The 20,291-nt window shown below is 40.7% G+C and overlaps 2 protein-coding genes and 1 long non-coding RNA gene across 10 annotated transcripts; 2 read left to right on the forward strand and 1 right to left on the reverse strand.

The window, feature by feature from the left end:
- Window positions 1-448: 448 nt before the first annotated feature.
- tmub2 (transmembrane and ubiquitin-like domain containing 2) lies at window positions 449-7,154 on the forward strand. 2 transcript variants are annotated; one of them, XM_066642273.1, is made up of 4 exons: window positions 449-578; window positions 3,058-3,582; window positions 4,651-5,052; window positions 5,722-7,154. In XM_066642273.1, exons 2-4 carry the CDS (start codon window positions 3,077-3,079, stop codon window positions 5,765-5,767), a joined length of 954 nt encoding a protein of 317 aa, XP_066498370.1. In that variant the 5' UTR covers window positions 449-578; window positions 3,058-3,076; the 3' UTR covers window positions 5,768-7,154. The 2 variants fall into 2 exon arrangements, with proteins under 2 accessions (XP_066498370.1, XP_066498371.1); XM_066642274.1 differs by lacking the exon at window positions 449-578 and adding an exon at window positions 665-904.
- A 33-nt stretch (window positions 7,155-7,187) lies between these two features.
- atxn7l3a (ataxin 7 like 3a) lies at window positions 7,188-19,168 on the reverse strand. 7 transcript variants are annotated; one of them, XM_066642272.1, is made up of 13 exons: window positions 19,148-19,168; window positions 15,754-15,867; window positions 15,505-15,637; window positions 15,248-15,419; window positions 14,974-15,071; window positions 14,860-14,882; window positions 14,328-14,373; window positions 13,803-13,840; window positions 13,580-13,648; window positions 13,023-13,066; window positions 12,014-12,085; window positions 9,025-9,161; window positions 7,188-8,901 (listed from the first exon to the last, which is right to left on the reverse strand). In XM_066642272.1, exons 2-13 carry the CDS (start codon window positions 15,802-15,804, stop codon window positions 8,615-8,617), a joined length of 1,170 nt encoding a protein of 389 aa, XP_066498369.1. In that variant the 5' UTR covers window positions 15,805-15,867; window positions 19,148-19,168; the 3' UTR covers window positions 7,188-8,614. The 7 variants fall into 7 exon arrangements, with proteins under 7 accessions (XP_066498369.1, XP_066498365.1, XP_066498367.1 ...); XM_066642268.1 differs by lacking the exon at window positions 19,148-19,168 and adding an exon at window positions 18,427-18,533; XM_066642270.1 differs by lacking the exon at window positions 19,148-19,168 and adding an exon at window positions 18,417-18,435.
- On the forward strand, window positions 18,594-20,125 carry LOC136664831 (uncharacterized). The gene is made up of 3 exons (XR_010795184.1): window positions 18,594-18,700; window positions 19,189-19,212; window positions 19,490-20,125. It is a non-coding gene; the product is annotated as an uncharacterized lncRNA (long non-coding RNA).
- Window positions 20,126-20,291: the final 166 nt, after the last annotated feature.

A 20,291-nucleotide genomic window follows, 5' to 3' on the forward strand; every position in this document is an offset into this window, starting at 1 on the left:
AATTTGTCTAGTTTATCGGGTGTTGGGTTTTCAGGGTTTACTTTAAGACATAGGGGCACTTGGCAAAATACTATACTCAGGGCGCAAAACTTGGTGCTGTGCCCCTGTGGGACACCATAGCAAACACCTTAGTAACAGCATAACACCAATTTTAGAAATCCCCAGTAGAACCATAGCAACCAAATAAAAACTATAGCAACTGCTATGGGAACTTCCCTTTGGGTCCACATTGCAAACACCTCCAGTCAACCAACTTAGCAGCATCATAGCACTCACTTAGCAACAGCATGGCAACTACACAGCAAAAATAATCGCCTTGTGACCACGTAGCAACAGCCTGGTTACTATATTAGCCATGCAAACATTCTTCATTGTCTTCAGTAAGGGCATTTTCTACTTTAGCTAAGTTATCTTAGTGTAGTAACGTCCAAATAAACTAGTCTCCTAAGCCAGTAGCTGGCAACTCGACACGTGACGTGCTGCTCTGACGTCAGGGGCATGTTTGTTTATGAGGCTGGAGTAGGGCTCTAATAGTGTGACAGCAAACGTCAGAATATGATCTGATTCGTCGATCAAAGGTATGTTTGAAGCAGCTGTGGGTCTGTGAGCTATGTGTGACTGTGTTGTCCTGTGTGAGTGGAGATGGAAAGGCGGAGGAAGAGCTGGAGAGCGCTTCTGGCCGAAGGTCGACCTTGTCTCTCTGCTGTTAGCCGCTAGCGGCCGGTTCCAGACTGAAGCTGAGCGTTAAACTTATGCGAGATTGTTTTACGCTTAAATTTATCAGTTGGACCTGACTCTGTCCAGTTTAGACCACGTCAGTGCGGGGTGGAGGCTTGTTGACACGGTTAGAGACAGTATTTGTTCGTTAAAATCTACTTTCGCCGTGCTAGCGCCAAAGCTAACGGTAAGGGGGAGGTGTTGATGAATATCGAGCTTTTCCCTTTATTTTTCGTCTTATATATTTGTCAGACGCTTTAAAGCACAGCCACCTCTTTGTTCCACTTCTAGTTTAACAAAGGATTAACACGTAGAACGAAAGCGACAAATTTAAGCCAGTAACTGATGTGATATAAACTTGGAGGTAGATAGGTTAACTCCTGAAGTTAAGTAATCGTGTCACTGTTAGGTAATCAGTCACTGCAGTGGAAGCTAATAAAAGCAATCCCGAATATTCACCCAGCTAGAGTTCAGCCCTAAAGTGTTGCTCTCAAATGCTGTATTAACTTTCAAATGTCTGTAGATCTCCAGGATTTTGTAGACACTCCTTAGAACAAGTTTTTTAAAAAATATATTAGGACATAAAGAGTAATCATATTTATACCGAATAAAAGATAGCATTTTTTCAAACCGTTAGAGCTGCTATTTTTTGGGGGGTGGGGGGTGGAATACTACTGACGTGCAGACTGACCAATTAAATGTTTACAGAGAAGGTTATCGACCAATAACGGTAGCTCTACAGTCAGACCGTACAATCAGAAAATTTTAGGCTACTACACCACGCCCCCTTCTCACTCAAGCGAACCAATCAGAGCAGGGGATGGCGGGACTAGTTTGTGAACGAAACGCTTCTCGAAGTTCTATGTAAGCTCTAGAAAAACAACATCCCGGACGTTTGTGAAATTCCGCCCGGACATTTTTTTAAGTCTAAAATAGAGGACATGTCCGGGAAAAAGAGGACGTCTGGTCACCCTATGCTATTTAGATTCTATATAACAGTGTTAGGCTAGTCAGAGGTAACCAAATCTTGTTCTGTGTACATGACAACAACCACAACTGAATGACAGACTGGCACTCAGCGTTACCGCAGAACTAAAACCAGGTTTTCTTTGATGGTCTTGGATATAGAAACAGCTGCTCAATTACTCAGCCCTACAAGTTATGTTTTATTTTTTTCACATAGTAAACAAGAAATGAATGTATACAAATGGAAACTTTTTCAAGAAAGAAAGAATACACACAATACAGGAGGTAGGCTGGTTAAAAAAGAGGAAGGTGATGGCTTGCGCAGTTTAAAACATAGGGTTAATACGCAATTATGAAATTGGTATAAAGGAAAGACCGTATTCTAGTATTGTTGCTGTTCAAAGAAAAACACATCTCCATTTTTGTTGATTTTTAGTTTGCTACCAACAGCTGTCTTTCACACTGTGTGGAAAAAAATCACGATGAATGGATCCAGAGAAGTGCTCCAAAATGACATGAAATTAAACATTTTTACATTGACATCCACTGAAAATTAAGGTTTTGTCCTTTTGGAGATGTATGCTTTTCTTTGGACAGTGATATAAAAAAATGGTTTCCATTGACAGTAGAATTTTCTATTGATACTTTGAAGTGTAGTAAGTGGATTTACACAGTCATGGACAGAATATTAGTAACAGTGCAGCAGGTCCTTGTTAACAGCAGTCACTGGTATGATTGATGTTAGGAGAAAAATTTTCGGTACAACCTTGAACTGGTGCAGACTATGCCTAGCCCTGATTGAGGAGGTGTGCATACACAAGAGTGTATTATCCCACAGTTCGTTTTTGTAAGGTCATATTCAAATCATCTTCCCACGCCCATTTAATTGTAGAAAGGCTGGAGGCACTTTTTTGAGATCAGACTTTGCTGATATTTGGTAGAAACTTCTCTTATTTATCCTAGAACAGTTCTTGTACCCTGTCCTTCCAAGAAATTTCAAACAATAACCAACCCTTATTTAACACTGGGAAAGTTTTTTTTTTTTCACCAAATGCTGCTCCTTTTAATTTCGAAACTGTATGTGGTCATTGTAGTCAAAGAGCTCCATTTCTCTTCAACAGTCCAGTCCACAGTCTATAGATCTTCCTGTAGGTCCTTGGCAGTGATGTGGGGTCTTTGATTTGCATACATCTGAATTTCCAGGGGTTTCTCTTGCTCCTACGCATCTTATTTTTTTCGTAATTGTCTCTTTAACATTACTTACTAAAAGCTATTAAACAGCTAGAATTACAAAATTACATGAAGTGGTTTATGTAAAGAATGTCAGAATATCAGCTTAAAAATGAAAACTATGCTCTTTTTGTATTTCACCAGATGCAGTGAGGGTTCTGGGATGGCGGTGTGTGCTCTCTCCATGTTTGACGGAGTGGGAGACGAGGCAACTGCGGTGGGTGGTGTGGTCATCTTGGTCTTGGCTCTTGTCTTGGCCTGGCTGTCCACCCATGTGGCTGACCGTGGCGATCACATCCTGGGCACCATATTGACTGTGGGTGCGCATGCCTCTCTTATCGGCCTGGGCGGGCATGATAGTTATGCAGGACCCCCAGCTGGCCAGGAACCAGAGCAGCAGAGCGACGATTCGGCAGAAGAGGACAAGCAGGAGGAAGAAGAGGGAGGAGAGGAGGGTTCAGAAGAAGGAGCAGGGGAGGAGTTTCTTGACATACAGGGAGGGAGGAAGAAAATGAGTCGTGGACGAACTGAGGATGAGGAGAGAGAGTTTGACGGGATGGAGGACGAAGAGGACGAAGCCTCCAGCATTACGGTGCGGCTGAAGTTTCTGAATGACACAGAAGAGCTGGCGGTTCTCAGGCCTCAGGACACAGTGGGAGTGTTGAAAAGGTGAGAAAGAACAAGGATTTATGTATTCAAAGTGAGTGATGACTCGAATATGAAAATGTAATGCTCTCTACAGCTTCCTCAGGTCACTCAGTCCCAGTGCTGAAGCTTCATATACAGGAATAGTTTTATTTTATGGTTTAAAAAAACATGGAGGGGGAATTTTTTTATTCGCATCTACATTTTAAATCATATAATACTCAGATGTTTTCCTAAAGAACATATATTTTACTATATTGCTGATAGGGAGAGCACAGACAAGTTGGAGGGTGCACTGTAAATGTGGAATGACAGGACAGATGAGTGAGCATGCATTAATGGTGCCAGTGGGGTTAGGGACAGCCTTAGTCACCAGGGATGCCGATCGACAGGGAAGTAGATATTGTGCACAAAGTCCAAACTGAATGAGTGGCACTGATCATGCATTAACGGTGCCAGTGGGGCTCTGTATGGCCTAAGGAAGGCCAGTGTAGATCTACATGTAAGGGAACAATAGGGCTGTAAAGCTAGCTTGGATGGGATGTGTTTGGCATGCCAGACCTCACTGGCATCCGGAGGTGTCATGGTCCTAATGGTTAAGTGAAAGGATACTTAAATGCTCAACAATAAATGATAGCAGAAATGTGGCTGTTGCTGGGTATTTCACATCTTACCTTGTGTGTAATTTAAATGACAAATTTCCATAAGCTGTTAACACAATTCCCTGGGGTCTTACTGAGATGTCTGTTACCTGCTTTGATCATAATGCCACAAGGATCAAACAACACAGCACAGTTCTTCCTGTCTACTATAAATGAAAAAGTAGTGAGAAATGAGGCTCTTGCATTAACACAGCTCCAGAAAAAATAATTCCACCCCCCGATATATAGCTCCTTTAATAAAAAAAATATCTCCAAATGGTCTTTCCTCAAACGATTACAGATCTATGAACATTGGAAAAATATCCGTGCATGTTTTTCAGACTGTTAAAATAGCTTTTAAACAGTATTCACATCATTCACCTGATCAAATCACTGTTGTAGAAATTCCAAACAATGCATTCTAAAAGCACCCTTCCCTCTCTCAATGCAGCAAGTGCTTCTCTGGACGTGAGCACCAGATTAAGCTGATTTATCAGGGGCAGCTTCTGCAGGACCCTCGCCGCACACTTTTGTCCCTCAACATCACCCACAACAGCGTCCTTCACTGCCACATCTCTCAGGTCCAGGCTCAGCCCCAGCCCTCGCCACTGCGAGAGCCTGGCCCAGATGAAGCATCCCGTCCTGGAGCAGGAGCAATTCTGAGTGGGGGTCTGCGCTCGGCTGCTCTGGCTCTCAGCACCGGCAGCCTGGTGGTCCCTGTGTTCGTGGTACTGCTGGCCGTGGTCTGGTACTTCCGCATCAACTACAGGCAACTGTTCACCGCTCCAGCTACAGTCTCTCTGGTGGGAGTGACTGTTTTCTTCAGCTTCCTCATTTTCGGCATGCACAGCCGGTGAGGGCAAGGACAGACAGACAGACAGACGGACAGATGAGTGGACAGTTTTATTGAATAAAGGAGAGGCTAGGAAGGACAAAAGGTGCCAAGCTGACAGAAACATTTAATCACATTAGATGGAAAAAAGCAACACATGAATCCTGGACAGGAGAAGGGATGGTAAAGCAGACAAAGTACTCAGGGAGCCTTATGGCTTCTGGTGCCATTTAGTTGACTGGAATGGTGTGTAAGAGAACTTTGTGTGTGATTTCATGGATTTACTTGTGGTAATAATGCTGTAACAATGCTTTTGAATCATATGACATTTTTAATAATTTACTGTTTGCATGAGGCCTAGTTTGTCCTCACTTCGATTAGAGCTCTAAATACCATTGGCAATATAAACAGCCTTAATATCTATAGCATTAATGTCTGTCGGCGCTTTTCCACTGCATGGAACCTACACTTATTCGACTCTCCTCCCTTTTGTTACTTGGTACCTGGTTCATATTATACTACCACAGCAAGGCACTGTCACTAATGGGAACAGTGTGCTTTGGAAACCACAACAACAGTGGCAGGGGTAACTTCATTGTGAATTGCGTGTTGTGATTGTTGTTTTTTGTGGCTAAACACAGCTTAACTGTGCACTAGTAACTAGTTTATTTTTCTTGTTGCACTGTCCAGCTCTCCCTGGATTCTTTCATCAGCCGCCAATCCAAGGAACTGTTGAATCATTTCAAAAAACCATGAGGTAACTTTGAGATGTCTTCGTGAGTAAAAACAAACGTGGTTGCCACTGTATCTTGGAGATTCACTCAGGCGGATCCACGCTATACAAGGTTTACACAGCAAGTGGAACCCCACGCGAACAGGTATTGAAAAAAGTACCCCATACCAGGTGCCAGATTTGCCCGATGGAAAAGCAAAAAAGCACGTAGAGTCCAGGAGAATAGTGTAAGTACCATGAGTGGAAAAGCTCCATATCTTCTTTAACCGTCAGTAGGTCTTAATGATATTTAATTTTACTTGCATCTCAGCTGACCCCTCACTGGTCATGTGCTCATGACAAGAACGCACAGAAAATAGAAATAATACACAGCTGTGTGTTTGTAGCAGTTTTCACAGAAATCTTCATTTCTCTTTAATGTTAATCACCATGTGTCCTGGTGGATTTCAGAAGACGTGTGATCATTTAGTATTCTTTATTTTCAAACATACGTTTCTTCTGTTCCACTTCATATTTCATAGCTTTATTATTATTTTATGTTTGTATTCGCTTCAGGTTTAACACTATTACAGATATTTAACTTGTCTGCAAACATTTGGCAATGTCTATTGTATGTCCTTCACTTTTAAGGATCAATTAAAAAAGACAGGGTAATTGAACGATAAAGTAGCAAATAAATTGTTGTAAATAATTGATGTACTTTCTGTACATGTCAAATGAGTGGATGTTAGCTTCACAGAAATGTTTGACATTTTGAAAGTTGCCACAGTGTCATGTATTTCAAACCTGTGTATCACACTTAAGTTTGTTAGCATTGCTGGCAAAAACATGTCAGTAAAAGAAAGTCGGTCTCAGAAAATGAATGATGTTGAGAATGCTCTTTGTAAAGAAATAATTTCTCTTCTTATCAGGTATCAAAAATAAGACAAGCTTTACATTTGAAATGATTCGTTTGATATTTTAATTTAGTTTGATGTGTTCTTAGCATGTGAATCTGAAAATTGTAACATTTTTACCAGTAGGAATTATATTTTAGTATATAAGATTTAAATTGGGTGGCATGGTGGTGCAGCAGGTAGTTGTCGCAGTCACACAGCTCCAGGGGCCTGGAGGTTGTGGGTTCAATTCCTGCTCCGGGTGACTGTCTGTGAGGAGTTGGTGTGTTCTCCCCGTGGGTTTCCTCTGGGTGCTCCGGTTTCCTCTCACAGTCCAAAAACACACGTTGGTAGGTGGATTGGCGACTCCAAAGTGTCCGTAGGTGTGTGTGAGTGAATGTGTATGTGTTGCCCTGTGAAGGACTGGCGCCCCCTCCAGTGTGTATTCCCGCCTTGTGCCCAATGATCTTTCTGTAGGTTGAGAAAGTGAAAAAAGGGGACATATCTAGAAGAAAAAGCTCCTGAGACACGCTGGGCTTTATTCAGACTAGAACACCACAGTACACTTGGAAAGGTGATAGAACTAATGCCAGCATTGGGAAATAACACCCAAACACACAGTACTTCAAACATAGGGATGAGAAACCTGGAATCATTTTTCCCTCCACCACACGTCACTCATAAAACACTCGAGTTCACAAAACACAGCCAGTATGGAAATGAACAAATCTCAGTTTAAAAGCAACAATGCTTTTGTATAGACTGAATATGATTCATAAGGAGTGCATTTATCATCAGTATATTACCCATCTGCACTGTCTTTAAGTGCCATTTCTCTACCACATCACTTTTGTGGTAGGCTTTTTTTTTCCCCCACAAAGAAAAAGGCTGATTCACACATAAAAAAGGAAGTCTGAGGTGGTTTCTCAGACATGGGTTCAGGCCTGGATTGCACTTTACTTTCACTTAATAATCTCCATTTAGAATGAAATGTAATCCAGGACTGGTGAGAAGACATTTCACAGAGTTTCAGCATGATTCAGAGGTTAAAAGTGTGTAAATGGTCAAAGCTAGAGTCGTACAGGTGTATAGTGTTGGTGATAGGAGCGAGATACCTGAAGGGTTTAATGTCAACAACATGTAAATATTTTACTATAATACAGAGGGGCTCAAAAGTAAGGAAGTGACCCTTTAAAAGTGTGTTAGGCCACAGTTCTCACAAATTAAAAAGCTGAATATATATCTCTCTAAAGAACTGTCAACTCAAGCCACGCCTGGTGATTGTTTACATCTTGAATACTGAACAATGCAGGAACTGGATTTGTCTAGACCCTTGTCTAAGAAACCAACCCCAAATGCAATAAGTGCTTTGAAGATCAAGACAAACGTGCACAAAGGCAGCAATATTTAGGATAGAGGACCATAGACACCTCGGCAAAACAAACAAATTATAATCACTAACGTTACATTGTAGGCTAAATAAATAGTGTAATTTACACGGTAAAATATTTACTACGAGGCAGCAGAAAATGACAACGTGAATATTAAAGATGCATAATTTGGCCTGAAGCTGTAACAGTGATTATCATATTCAGCAGGAAGCAGTAAAAACAGGTGAACGAGAAGTAGCCTTATGGAGTAGCATTATTCGGGAAAGTGTAAGTTGCAGTGACATTATTGTGCAGTTTTAGAAGCACGAGCATCCAAACTGTATTAATAATTATTTAACAATATATACACATTCAAACATTCACAGGCTCACATTTCACACTTCTGTCTGGACATGCTATGGCACGTTTTTACTAATCACACGTAAACATAAGACTCCAATATTCAACTGCACATAACACAAACACACACTGTCTGTGGGGTTCCTGTGCCTAAAAGAACAGAAAACAAAATAAAATGCGGACAAATCAGTGTAATGCTCATGTCCAGCAGAGATGTGGAAGTGTGTGTGAGGATCAGTCTTCATTCAGTTCAGGTCGTCATAAATACTGGGAGCTGGCGGTGCTGGCAGTCTTGGTCTTTTTTTACGATTTGAAAGAGCAAGTGCATTCTGGGAGCTGCTGCTGGCTCCACCCAGTACACTCCCACTGCTCACTCCTCCTCCTCCTAGGCCGCCGCCGCCACCTCCTCCTCGTTCTCTCTCTCCCCGGTCTCGCTCACCTTTTTCCCTCTCTCCTGCACTTGCACTGCTCACAAGCAGGGAGGCAGTCTTCTTCTTTTTCTTAGGTCTCTTAGAGTCTGAGTTGTTGGTACCTGGGGAGTGGAAAGAAGAATAGGAGGAGAGGTGAAAGGTGATGACACATTAAAATCTGACAAAAGGGTCAGGTATTGGAGAATGTGGATTGAAGGTGTGTGTGTTATCCTTAAAAAGCTCACTGGCTTTGGAGGAGGCAGAGTCTGAGGGGGAGATGTCGGATGACCCATCCCACTGGAGGCGGGACATGATGAGCTGGCCATCAGGGGTGTCATAACCATCGTTTTCCAGCGTTGACTCTGGATCTGGCAGCGAAGACCTGTAAATGAACAAATACAAATACTCCTTCTACTGCATGCTCCAAAATGCTCTTAGGTTGCTATAATAAAAAAAATAGCATAAATCATGGGCCAAACTCATATATATTTCCACTTTATTTCTTGCTACACAACCTTCCAAAAGATTTCCCCTTCATCTGTGAAAGTTAACATGAAAGATGAAGACAGTTAAAAGCATGACGCAAGGGTGTATGATATAGTATTGGTATATATATTGGTAATATTGGTATTTGAGTTTTAAAAACCCATAGTAATAACAGTGATATTCTGACTTGTTTACATAATGATGTCAAGCAGCTGGCATATGACTGCAACAAATATGGTGGAAAGTGGCTTTGAGGTGGAGGAGATTGTTCCATAAAGGGGAAACTATTTCAGTAGTGTGGATGTGTTTTGGTAACAAAATATTAGATGTATAAAAAACCAACGCCGTATGCAAGATATTGAAGAAACCTGTGACAATAAAACGGAAACACAACTAATAGGTTTCACCACCTCAAGCAGAAACACCAGTTGAGGAAAGTCAAAAATGCAGTGAGGAGAGGTCAACAGACTAAAAGTGAGCTTTTACCCAAACAGACAAGCTACACTGACTCCACATAGAACCTATTTTGTAATATTTTTGTTACTTACTTTGAAGTGTTAATGTTGTATAATTGTTTACATCGGTGGAGTTGGAAGTGAGATCCTGCCTCAAGTGGAGGAGTTTAAATACCTCGTGGTCTTGTTCACGAGTGAGGGAAAGATGGAGCGTGAGATTGACAGGCAAATCGATGCAGCGTCAGCAGTAATGCGGGCTCTGTACCGGTCTGTTGTGGTGAAGAGAGAGCTGAGCAGAAAAGCAAAGCTCTCGATTTACCGTTCGATCTACGTCCCAACCCTGACCTATGGTCACGAGCTTTGGGTAGTGACCGAAAGAACGAGATCGCGGGTACGAGCGGCTGAAATGAGTTTTCTCCGCAGGGTGTCTGGACTCTCCGTTAGAGACAGGGTTAGGAGCTCGGACATCCGGGAGAGACTCGGAGTGGAGCCGCTGCTCCTCCACGTCGAGAGGAGCCAGTTGAGGTGGTTCGGGCATCTGTTCCTGATGCCTCCTGGACGCCTTCCTGGTGAGGTGTTCCGGGCATGTCCAACGGGGAGGAGGCCCCAGGCAGACCAAGAATATGCTGGAGAGACTACATGTCTCGACTGGCCTGGGAACGCCTCGGTATACCCCCGGAGGAGCCGGAGACGGTGGCTGGGGAGAGGGAGGTCTGGGTTTCCTTGCTCCAACTGCTTCCCCCGCGACTCGGACCCGGATAAGCGGTGGATAATGGATGGTGACATTATGACTAACATACAATTTGAACATTATTTTGCATGTTCTTAAATAATTAATTAAACACTTTTCAGTCTTTTGTCATATTGTCAAGAATATCATTATCACAAAAATATCCTTAATATTGTGATATAATTTTATGGCCGTATCCCACAGAGTCTCAAACTGACAGAATGCAATGATGAGTCAGTTAGAAGCGGTTCTATTTTCTGAACTGTATGGATGTGTTAAAATCAGGCTGACCAGTTGGAGCGCTGCTGTCATGTTTGCAGACCAAACAAATAAGCATCAAGATGGTGGCAAAAGAGCTCATCTTGTCTGCAGCAAAAGCTTATAAAACAAGCCACTGACATCCTTTTTAATGAAAGCAACATCACAGAAGCAAAGCTGTAAACTCCCCCACTGGCCTCTGGAACAGATCTTTATACAGCTTTATATCTTCAATGCGGTGCTGAACTACTCATCCTGTTGCCTTTTTGTGGAATCGGATTAATGCAAAATGTAAGATGATAAATCTATTATTGCTGCTTGTGCTGTTCCAGGAATACGCATCTTCTTCCTCTTCCAGCGTCCTCCCATGATTTCAGACAAAAAAAATCAAAAACCCTACATCAGAATTGGTGTGAAGGTTCCACCGTTAAAAGTCGCTTCCATGTTTTTGTTTTCTTCTGAAAAAAATCTGACTTTGTGTGAATAGGTCCTTAAACATAAAACGATCTCCAGCGCGTTGTTACAGGTAAAAACCACTTTCATATAAGTCTTAAAAATATTAATAAATAAAAATCATAACCTTCATTCTTCTAATCAGCAGTTAAAATGCCTATTATTTGTTTTCCGGAGATATATCTGAAGAAAGTAATTGGCTTATATATAAAAATCAATGTACGAATCAACCGTATTTATAACAACAGTTAAATACTGGACTGTTCTTTAACCCCTACATATCTGACATGGATCAGTGAGGAAATAAAGGTGAAGAAGAGGAGCAAATGGTATAGCTGTATACGCAAAACAATACAGAAATGAAACTCTCACTTCTCTTTGAATTTAAAAATGCTCACAATACATATCCAGAACCACCAGTGGTCAAACAGATCAATTCAATATCAATAATCCCAGTAATACTTCCTGAAAGGCCCATTCTGTTTATTTTGTGAATTATTGGCTGAAATGATGCATTTGCTTCCTGACAGTCAGAACTGGAACAACATTTGATCATTGTCAGAGTGTGTGACACTTATAATCAGCACGAATTGGCAGAACAAAACTGATGGGTCATCACGTCATTTCATTTTACAGAATTCATACACAAAGGGGCCTTGAGAGTTTAAAATAATAAATAAATGAACACAAAGCTGTGGCTCTGGATACAGATAACAATGATATTAACAAGTAAATACAGCAAGGAGAAATGAGAGGTTTTCTGAATTGTAACTGGGACGTGGATGCAAGAAAGAGCATTTTTATTTTCAGCCAGGGGGCTTAAGGTAGGGAAGTGTTTAGGGAGAAACTCACGCGGACGGCCCCAGGAGGAAGACTCTGACTGCCCTCCTCTGCTCGTCCGTGTGCTGGGGACACCGCTGGGACCTGCCAGGACACAATGTGGCATTATGCACTGCACCAGACACGCTAACTGGGCCAGGGACTAGACAGATTTTGCCAGCAACCAAAACGGCATGAGAGGGAGGGTCTGTGGTTAGAGGTTAGACAGTTAGAATGGGCCAGATGAGTGCTGGCAGATGGTCAAAAACAGTCCCACGCCATGAAAAACAAGCAGTGCTTTGAGACAACCTCAAAATTGTCCAATTGGAGATAAATGGATCACATTTTTGTCCAATCAGAATGGAGGTGAATCAGACCTTAACATAGTGACCGCCAAATAGATTCAACTGACAAAGTGTACAAAATTGTCCCCCGTACAAACAAATGAGAATCAAATATATTAAGATTCCTACTAAGTTGCCACTTGTGTTCCATATAATCAGTCCCAACATGACACAACCATTTCCATTTACACAAATGGAAAAGGTTGTGCCATTACATGACACATGCACAATTAACTGTAGAAACATACATAGCCACACAAATACCCATGTACGTATGTACACACACACACAAACACCTTCAGAAAGAGTAAAGCAGCTACAGCATATTATACAAGCCTTAAGGCTCACAGCTGTTGTGCTCACAAGCAGGGGATCAGCAAGCTTCAAATAAGCTGTGGAGATCATTAAATTAAACATCACCAATTTCCTTTTTGCCTGCCCCACACAAGAGCAGACTGTGAATAGAAATGATGTGATCATATGAGTGACGTAGGAGCCCTAAAATCACAGTTTAACTCAACTCAATTCATAACGGAAATTTCTCAAGGATCATATCTAGTTATTATTATATAATTTCACATGTTCAAGCCTAGTTATGTTTTGTTGACAGGAACAAATTAATATATGGCATTTATCTCAAAAACCTCTGGTGAACGTTTTTACATTAAGAGACTACTGTGTCTGTGTGTGTCACTTACCGCGTACACATTTTCTTCGTGTGCTCTGACACAACCCCACATTGCTGAGGAAAAAAAGGGCTGCTTTTAGGTACATGACTTTACCAAGCTATTATTCACTGTGCAAGACCGCTGCCTAACCCAAAATACCCTCAGCTGCATACAGTCTACCCACAGCTTGGCACTCTCGCTGTGTTATGTCATCAGTAAAATAAACACATCACAGTCTCTCAGTAAAGAGCATCAGATAGTACTGGGAGATCAGCCCTTTGATGTCGTCTACAGGGTCTTTAGAACATTGATAAACATCAAATAATTGTAGCTTGAAAGAGTTAAGTCTACAAAGAGTTGTAGGCAACAAAGAGGATTGCAACAATGTATTAACAAAACCCTATATTTCAAACAGTAAACAGGAGAAAATATAAGGTAGGATTAACTCTTGCTATTGTTTATGTTTTTTAAACATCGTTTGAAATGTGGGTATGCTTAATTTAGCCCAAAGAAAATGAGAGGTGAACAACTAAACATTTTTTAAATTAACCTAATTAAATCAAATCAAATTAAAAACCAGTGGTTACCGTAGTGAGAAGCGATCGCAGCTCCTCAGGCCCCAAAGTTTCATAACTGATCCCAGAACTGTAGTTATACTGTAGAGGAAAGAGCACAGTGATAAGATATCTCCACACGTGAAACATGAACACACAGCGTACTGACAAGTCTGCGATGGCAAGAACTAACACTTAAAGGTTTACAGAGCAGCTTGCAAACCCAACTCCAATTCATTTAAAAGCAAATATATACCTTATAGAGGTCTGGATTTACACTACCACCGAGCTCTCCTGTAAAACAGACAACAGACAAAGTGCAATTCCATAAGCAAAAAGTGTTTTCAATTATTTTGTCTTTGATTGTCAGTGAGGCCACATAGGTACACATATCAACTCACACAGAAAGAGCAGTTGTGCATCATATGTAAACATAACTGAATCAATGAAGAGGATTGTGTTGTGGATTTATGTTATGGCAATCACTGAGGGGATGCTATGTTTTTATTCATTCGGAAAGTAGGTGCAGATAAATGAGTACTGATTAAATATGGCAAAATAACAATAGAGAAAAGAAGCATCAAACAAAAATGGTAAAAAAAAAACAGAGCTTCTGTTACTTGCTCCTCACTACTGTGGTGTTTGATCCTTGTGGTATTTTGAATCAATGCAGCAGAACTTTCATTAAAAAGACCAGGAAACTTTGAACTTGTGGAAAATATGCACAATATGTCCCCTTTAAAATAATATTTTTGCATTTTAGAAACAAAAGCAAACTCACCATTTTTATGCTTCAAGGATTTGGATCTTCTAGGAGAATTTGGGTTCTAAGAGAAAATTCAGCAAAAAACAGTTGTTTTCATAAATGGCATAAAAACTTAATTCATTCACTGCCTGTAAGCGCTTATCCAGTTCAGGGTCACGGTGGGTCCGGAGCCTACCCGGAATCATTGAGCGCACAGCAGGAACATACCCTGGAGGGGGTGCTAGTCCTTCACAGGGCGACACACAGAAACACACCTCTATGGACACTTTTGAGTCACCAATCCACCTACCAATGTGTGTTTTGGGACCGTGGGAGGAAACTGGAGCACTCTGACACGGGTAGAACACACCAAACTCCTCACAGACAGTCACCCGGACTTGAACCCACAACCTCGAGGTCCCTGGAACTGCGTAACTGTGACAACACCTGCTGCGCCACCGTGCCGTCCGGCATAAAAACTTATAGATGTCTATGTATATGCCATTCCACACTGCAGACAATCCTTTTGAATTGATTTATAAAAGTTATATAACATTTAATGTATTACCTTATCTGATTTTCTCTTCTTGGCTGTCAGAAACAAAGACAAAGAAAGGTTTTAAAAACTGCACATCATACATATAGGTGAAAAGATGAAGTTTAAATAAAACAGAAGGCTCACATTTCTTTTCTGAACCATAAGACCAATCATTGTCATTGATGTCATCATTGTCCTCTTGGTCACTTTCTGACTTGCTTGTGTTGTTACTGCTGGCTATCCTGCAAAGAGAGCACCAGGGGAAAATAATGTTTCAGAGACTTATGCAACCTGTTTCATGAATTGTGCTGTCCTACTAAAGCCAAGAACATTTTTAAAGACAGATGCCCAAAGCTGGGTATTGCAAACCAGACTGGAAAACAATTGTATGGAGACCAGAATAACTATGTGAACTAACCTGCGGTTGGCTATGCGACTGCTGTTGCGGCCCATTCCCAGACACTTCTCTAAGTGAGGGGCAAAGCGCGAGGCTGCTATACTCCTGCTGCAGTTGGGACACACACATTCCTTATTCTTCCACTGGTTGTACACCTGCCCAAAGATGTCCAAGCCTGGCTGGTCCACAATTTCTACAAGAAAGAAATTATTTCTTTGATGTTCTTATGAATTTTAATGAAATTGTCCTCTTGTTAATATAACTACATCTTCACTCACCAAAGTCCTTCATACTTTCTTGGTCCGTCTCATCCAGAAAGAAGTAGCCCTGTTTAACAGCCCGGTGCACTTCAAAGCAAAGTCCCAAACAGGCATCCTCCACCAAGTCTGAGTAGATGTCATGAGCCAAGGCCTAAGAGATGCCAGACATTTCAGAAGCTTTTTATTTTGATCTTTATGGTAGTCAACTGGACGTTCACTCAACTGCAAAAACAAATGGGAAGTACACAGAAAAAAATGAATGATTACCTCTAGCTTGGTGTTATCCAGGCCTGACAGCGACATATCCTCCATTTTCATTTGCAAAAAGTTATTGCAGTTGGGTCAACATCATTGGTGTGGTACAGCAGGTGAGCAGCCACTCTGTCAGGGGAAAAAAACATTGTACCTACAACAATTCAACAGGTTAGACTCTTAAATGCATTTATTTTTTTTCTTTCCTCCAAGTACTGACAATAGTTCGGAGCAATTAATCATAATAGAGTCATGTTGTCCACCTCTATTCACACTGATATATATTTTAAGTGTCACATGAGCTACTTCTGAACCAACTAGGCAGGTCTATGCATTTGACTGAGCTGCAGCAGCCTCTAGTGATTCCAGGGAAAAATTCTGGAAGTGTTATCAAATCTCAGAGATGAGGTAATAGCTTTAGTTACATTTCTGGTACTTTATAGACATTGACGGAAATAAAATATTAAAATCATCACAGAAACACAAAGCTACTCCACATATTAGTGATGAATATTCAAATAAATGGGGTTAGCATTCTATTCGCTGGTTTGTTACTTATATTTTCTGTTCCACCTTAAAAGCCCTTATTTTGGAAGATAAACAAACATAAACCTGTTTAGGTATAACAGTTTGAGCTAGTATGCTAACTAGTATATTCAATTCCCAGTCCATAATGTTCTTATACAGTAACTAAACTGTGGTTTGATGTAATTTTCTATGTGCCTAATTTTGTAAAGTCACAAAGAATCAATTTTCTGGTCACTCATGTTCTCACACTGATACATACATTGTATACTTTATGATCTTCAGTTACAATGCAAGGGCACATTTTTTTAATTCTAAAATTAGACAGTGGTCAGTACGATGCTTTGCTTCACCCTGTTCTACAACGGTCACCTCCTGCTGCGGCCCCGTCGATTCATGTCGTTAGAAATTATAGCAGCGTTTAGGTATCAAGCTGCTTTCTGAATTAGCCACACAGTACACGGCAGCGAATTGGATAGGAGAGAGGTAATTTACATATGAGTTTTAATGGCGTGGTCTCAATAACAGTCTGTTTAATCCTGGGACACAGAGAGAGGACGTAACAAACTAGGTCAAATTTTGGTATATGAACACACACAAAAATAAATAATAACTAAAAAAGTGTGTGTAGTGTATGGGCCCTTTAAAAGATGCAAATGTTACAGACGCCAGAATGTAACGTTATTTACCTCTACACAGTTTAAGGTGGAAGAGAAGATACAAATAAAAAGCAGAAGAACAGGACACTGTGGCCTTGCAAACAAACAAAATTGGCAGGGAAAGTAGCCAGCTTACTTTAGTCCCCTCAGCTTTGAAAATGTGATCTTTTGACACAAATCCTCTCTAATGTTGGTGCTAAGCAAACTGTTAAAAGGAAACAAGCAGAGAGCACTGGTGTCGTTTCAGCTGAACACTAAGATATTAACAGCGTTTGAATAAGCAGCTTTTATAGAATAAATAATCTGCACGCATAGTGACGGTTATAATAGCTGGCTAGGTGAAGACAGAAGCTATGCTACATGACAGTGTGCTTAAGCCACTGCATTCAAGAAGCATATACGGCTAATTAGGCTATAAAGACCCCAAAGGTTTTATGAAGCTAACAAATTGATTAACGAGGTGCGAGTACACAACTATAGCCCACCCCACAATTTACTAGCTTCTTACTGGAAGGTTCAGTTCCACCTTAAATGGTGCTGCAGTCAAGTTCTGTCGCCCCATTTAAGGTGGACCGAAGAATTCGAATGCGCAGCTTACGAACAGAGAGCCTTTTCTATTCCCTTAAGACTCAATATCTGAGTTATATCTGTAGTTCAACGCACGTACTTGATTTTAACAAATGTAATGTATTTACTGCACCTACCTACAAACTTAACGCCCAGACTCCTTCTGAGCAGTTTACAGACAGCGCTCTTAACTGGATGTAGAAATATCACAATACGGAGAGCTACTCTAAAATGTTGACATTTAAAATATTTTACTGCGTCGTTGCAGAATCTGTTGATTGTTTGAACTCTTGAGAAATATGAGAAAAATAAAAATCAGCCATTTTGCCAACCGCCAGGCATCACTAGTCACTACCGATCCACAACGAACATCGACCGCACATGAATGTGAGCAACTAGTCAGCCTGGCGTTAATTCGTTTGGTTATATAGTTAATCAAACAACAAATATCTCAATTATTTTGGCCAGTTAAATAATTAAATTTCACAACAAACTTTGATATTAGACGTTTTATATATATTAAATAAATAAATAAAATGCAAAGACAGTGTCCACAAAACCTGTTTTTTTTTTTTTTTTCAAAATTTCAAAATTTGTGTAAAATACAAAACCAAATCTATGAGTTCTTAGTTCTCTTGGATCCTTACTTAACTGACAAAAGTACAAAGAAAAGATTCCCAGCGGTTTCACTGACTAAGTGGCTATATTCAATCCTTGTTACCAGTTTGGTTACCAGAGGTGGAAAGTAACTTACATTTACTTGTGCTACTGTAATTTTTTGGTGTACTTGTACTTTTTAAAGTAGTTTTTAAAATCTGTAACTTAAATACATTTTGCTTGAAATGCTGTACTTCATTACATTTTAAATCACATCCGTTACTGCGTAAAAATGTAGCTAAATAAAAATGCAAGGGAAAAAATGCGCACCGGAAATTACCGTTGTTAATTATGGGCTGGAGAGCAATCTACTGCTAAATACCAAGACTACTAGCATAGCATACGGAGACGGGCCTGTTACAGGTGCAGACCCAGGTGAGTGCGAAACCCCGTCTAATTCTGAGTTACTCTGGAACAAATGACCACCTGGCTATATTTAAAGGAGCACTTCGGTATCAAGGCGACATCTTTATAATGCGGTGTAAGCTGTGTTTGCCAAGAGAGAATTAGCAGCTTATAAAAAGCCAACATCATACCTGCGCATGTAGATACAGGTACGTTAGCTAGGGTTAATAGTAATAGGTAATAGTTGTACCGTTGCATTGATCGTTAAAACAAATTTTCCTATTTTAGTAAGAGGTTCAAATTAGCAAATAAATACACCAATGCTTGTTGGTTGGTATTATTGAACTGTTACCTTTGTGTTACGACTCGAACTGCAAAAATTAACTTTATTTAATCCATACTTTCCTAATTTATGTGTGTATTAACATAGTTCACTGCGTTTTATGCACGATTCTCTATTTAAGGTGTCTATGTGTTGTGTGTTTTAATATATTATTGGTGAAATAGATACAACACACTTAAGTTGTGACAAAGGCATGTTTAACACTGTGTAACGTAACTTTTGAGCACTTTCAAATTTTGGAACTGACAATTCAATTGCAGGTTTACAAATGGCATATTTGCCCGTGCTTGCTTGAATAACACCTTGTTGATACCTGAATGCCCTTGTCTGATTCTCCTCCTCTGTGTGATACAGGAGACATATCTGGAATACAAGCAGGCAAGTCAAGCACACACACACTTGTCTAAGCCATGTTGCCATAGCATGTGTAACATAAGGCTTGACATTGTCTTGCTGAAATGGTCTTCATAGTAGCCTAGATATTGGCATGTCTTCCTGAAATCCCAATGTGCAGCGCTACATCTTACGTTTACACATATGCAACTAACTCATGTCATGGACATGGATGCACCCCATGTAATGACAGATAAGAATCTGGTCCCTTGCATTTTTCACACACATAGCTTGAAATCCATTTTTACTTATCTGTCCGCAGCACAGGGTGCAACAGGTGGTGTCGCTGTCACGGAGCTCCAGGGTCCTGGTGTTGTGGGTTCAGGCCACGCCGTGGGTGACTTTGTGTTGCTACACGCCCTGGTTTGAATGTCCACAGCGGTTTTCTACTGTCGTCTACTGTAACAATATCAACAATACCACCTCTTAGTCTCAGTTCCATTTTGTCCTTTTCTATGTTTCAGTATATTAACAAACTAGGAAGCTTTAGTGTAGTCCAGTGATGCAAAAGGCCCTGCCCTGGGTCTAAAAGCAACCTCAGACCTCTGAATCCTGAAAGTTGTGGAACAAGTGATTAAGGCCCCAGTCTATGGCCCAAGACGGATGTGCCCATGGTTCACTAAAAGATGCGAATCCAGCGATGGAAAAGGCCACAGGCTCATTTGGAGTGAGTGCCCACTACAGCTGTGTCTCTGACCAAAGCAATGGGATGAAGATAAAGACTGCTGCAGCAGGTAGAATGAAAGGTCACGTGGCTCATTTCAGAGGTTGGTGTCGAGTGTATTTCTGGGATAAAATATAGCTCCCTTTTTAGAATTTTCAGATAGTTATCATAGAGAGATTCCATCAGGTTAATCTTCCCTTCTCCCTCATGTAATCCATTTTATGTGAAAGTGTAATCAATGTTCAGTGTTTGATATTACATTTAATAAACCAGTTGTGTTGATAAAACCAAATTTTGGTCACTAATTTGTGAGCTGTTTTTCTACAGAACCCTTAGGTTAATTTCAGGGCAGATCAATCATACAACTTTAAAAAAAGTCACACAGTTGCTAAAGACAGGT

The sequence above is a fragment of the Hoplias malabaricus genome, chromosome 13 (assembly GCF_029633855.1).
Source record: "Hoplias malabaricus isolate fHopMal1 chromosome 13, fHopMal1.hap1, whole genome shotgun sequence".
In the NCBI taxonomy this organism is placed as follows: domain Eukaryota; kingdom Metazoa; phylum Chordata; class Actinopteri; order Characiformes; family Erythrinidae; genus Hoplias; species Hoplias malabaricus.

What these genes read in the sequence shown, in the direction of transcription:
- tmub2 (XM_066642273.1), top strand. Translation starts at nt 3,077, where the DNA reads ATGGCGGTGTGTGCTCTCTCCATGTTTGACGGAGTGGGAGACGAGGCA. An exon ending in ACAGTGGGAGTGTTGAAAAG is followed by an intron (nt 3,583 to 4,650) that starts GTGAGAAAGAAC and finishes CTCTCAATGCAG; the next exon opens with CAAGTGCTTCTCTGGACGTG. An exon ending in ATTTTCGGCATGCACAGCCG is followed by an intron (nt 5,053 to 5,721) that starts GTGAGGGCAAGG and finishes TGCACTGTCCAG; the next exon opens with CTCTCCCTGGATTCTTTCAT.
- atxn7l3a (XM_066642272.1), bottom strand. Translation starts at nt 15,804, where the DNA reads ATGAAAATGGAGGATATGTCGCTGTCAGGCCTGGATAACACCAAGCTA. An exon ending in AGTCGCATAGCCAACCGCAG is followed by an intron (nt 15,072 to 15,247) that starts GTTAGTTCACAT and finishes CTCTCTTTGCAG; the next exon opens with GATAGCCAGCAGTAACAACA. An exon ending in ACGAAGAAAATGTGTACGCG is followed by an intron (nt 12,086 to 13,022) that starts GTAAGTGACACA and finishes GTGTCCTGGCAG; the next exon opens with GTCCCAGCGGTGTCCCCAGC.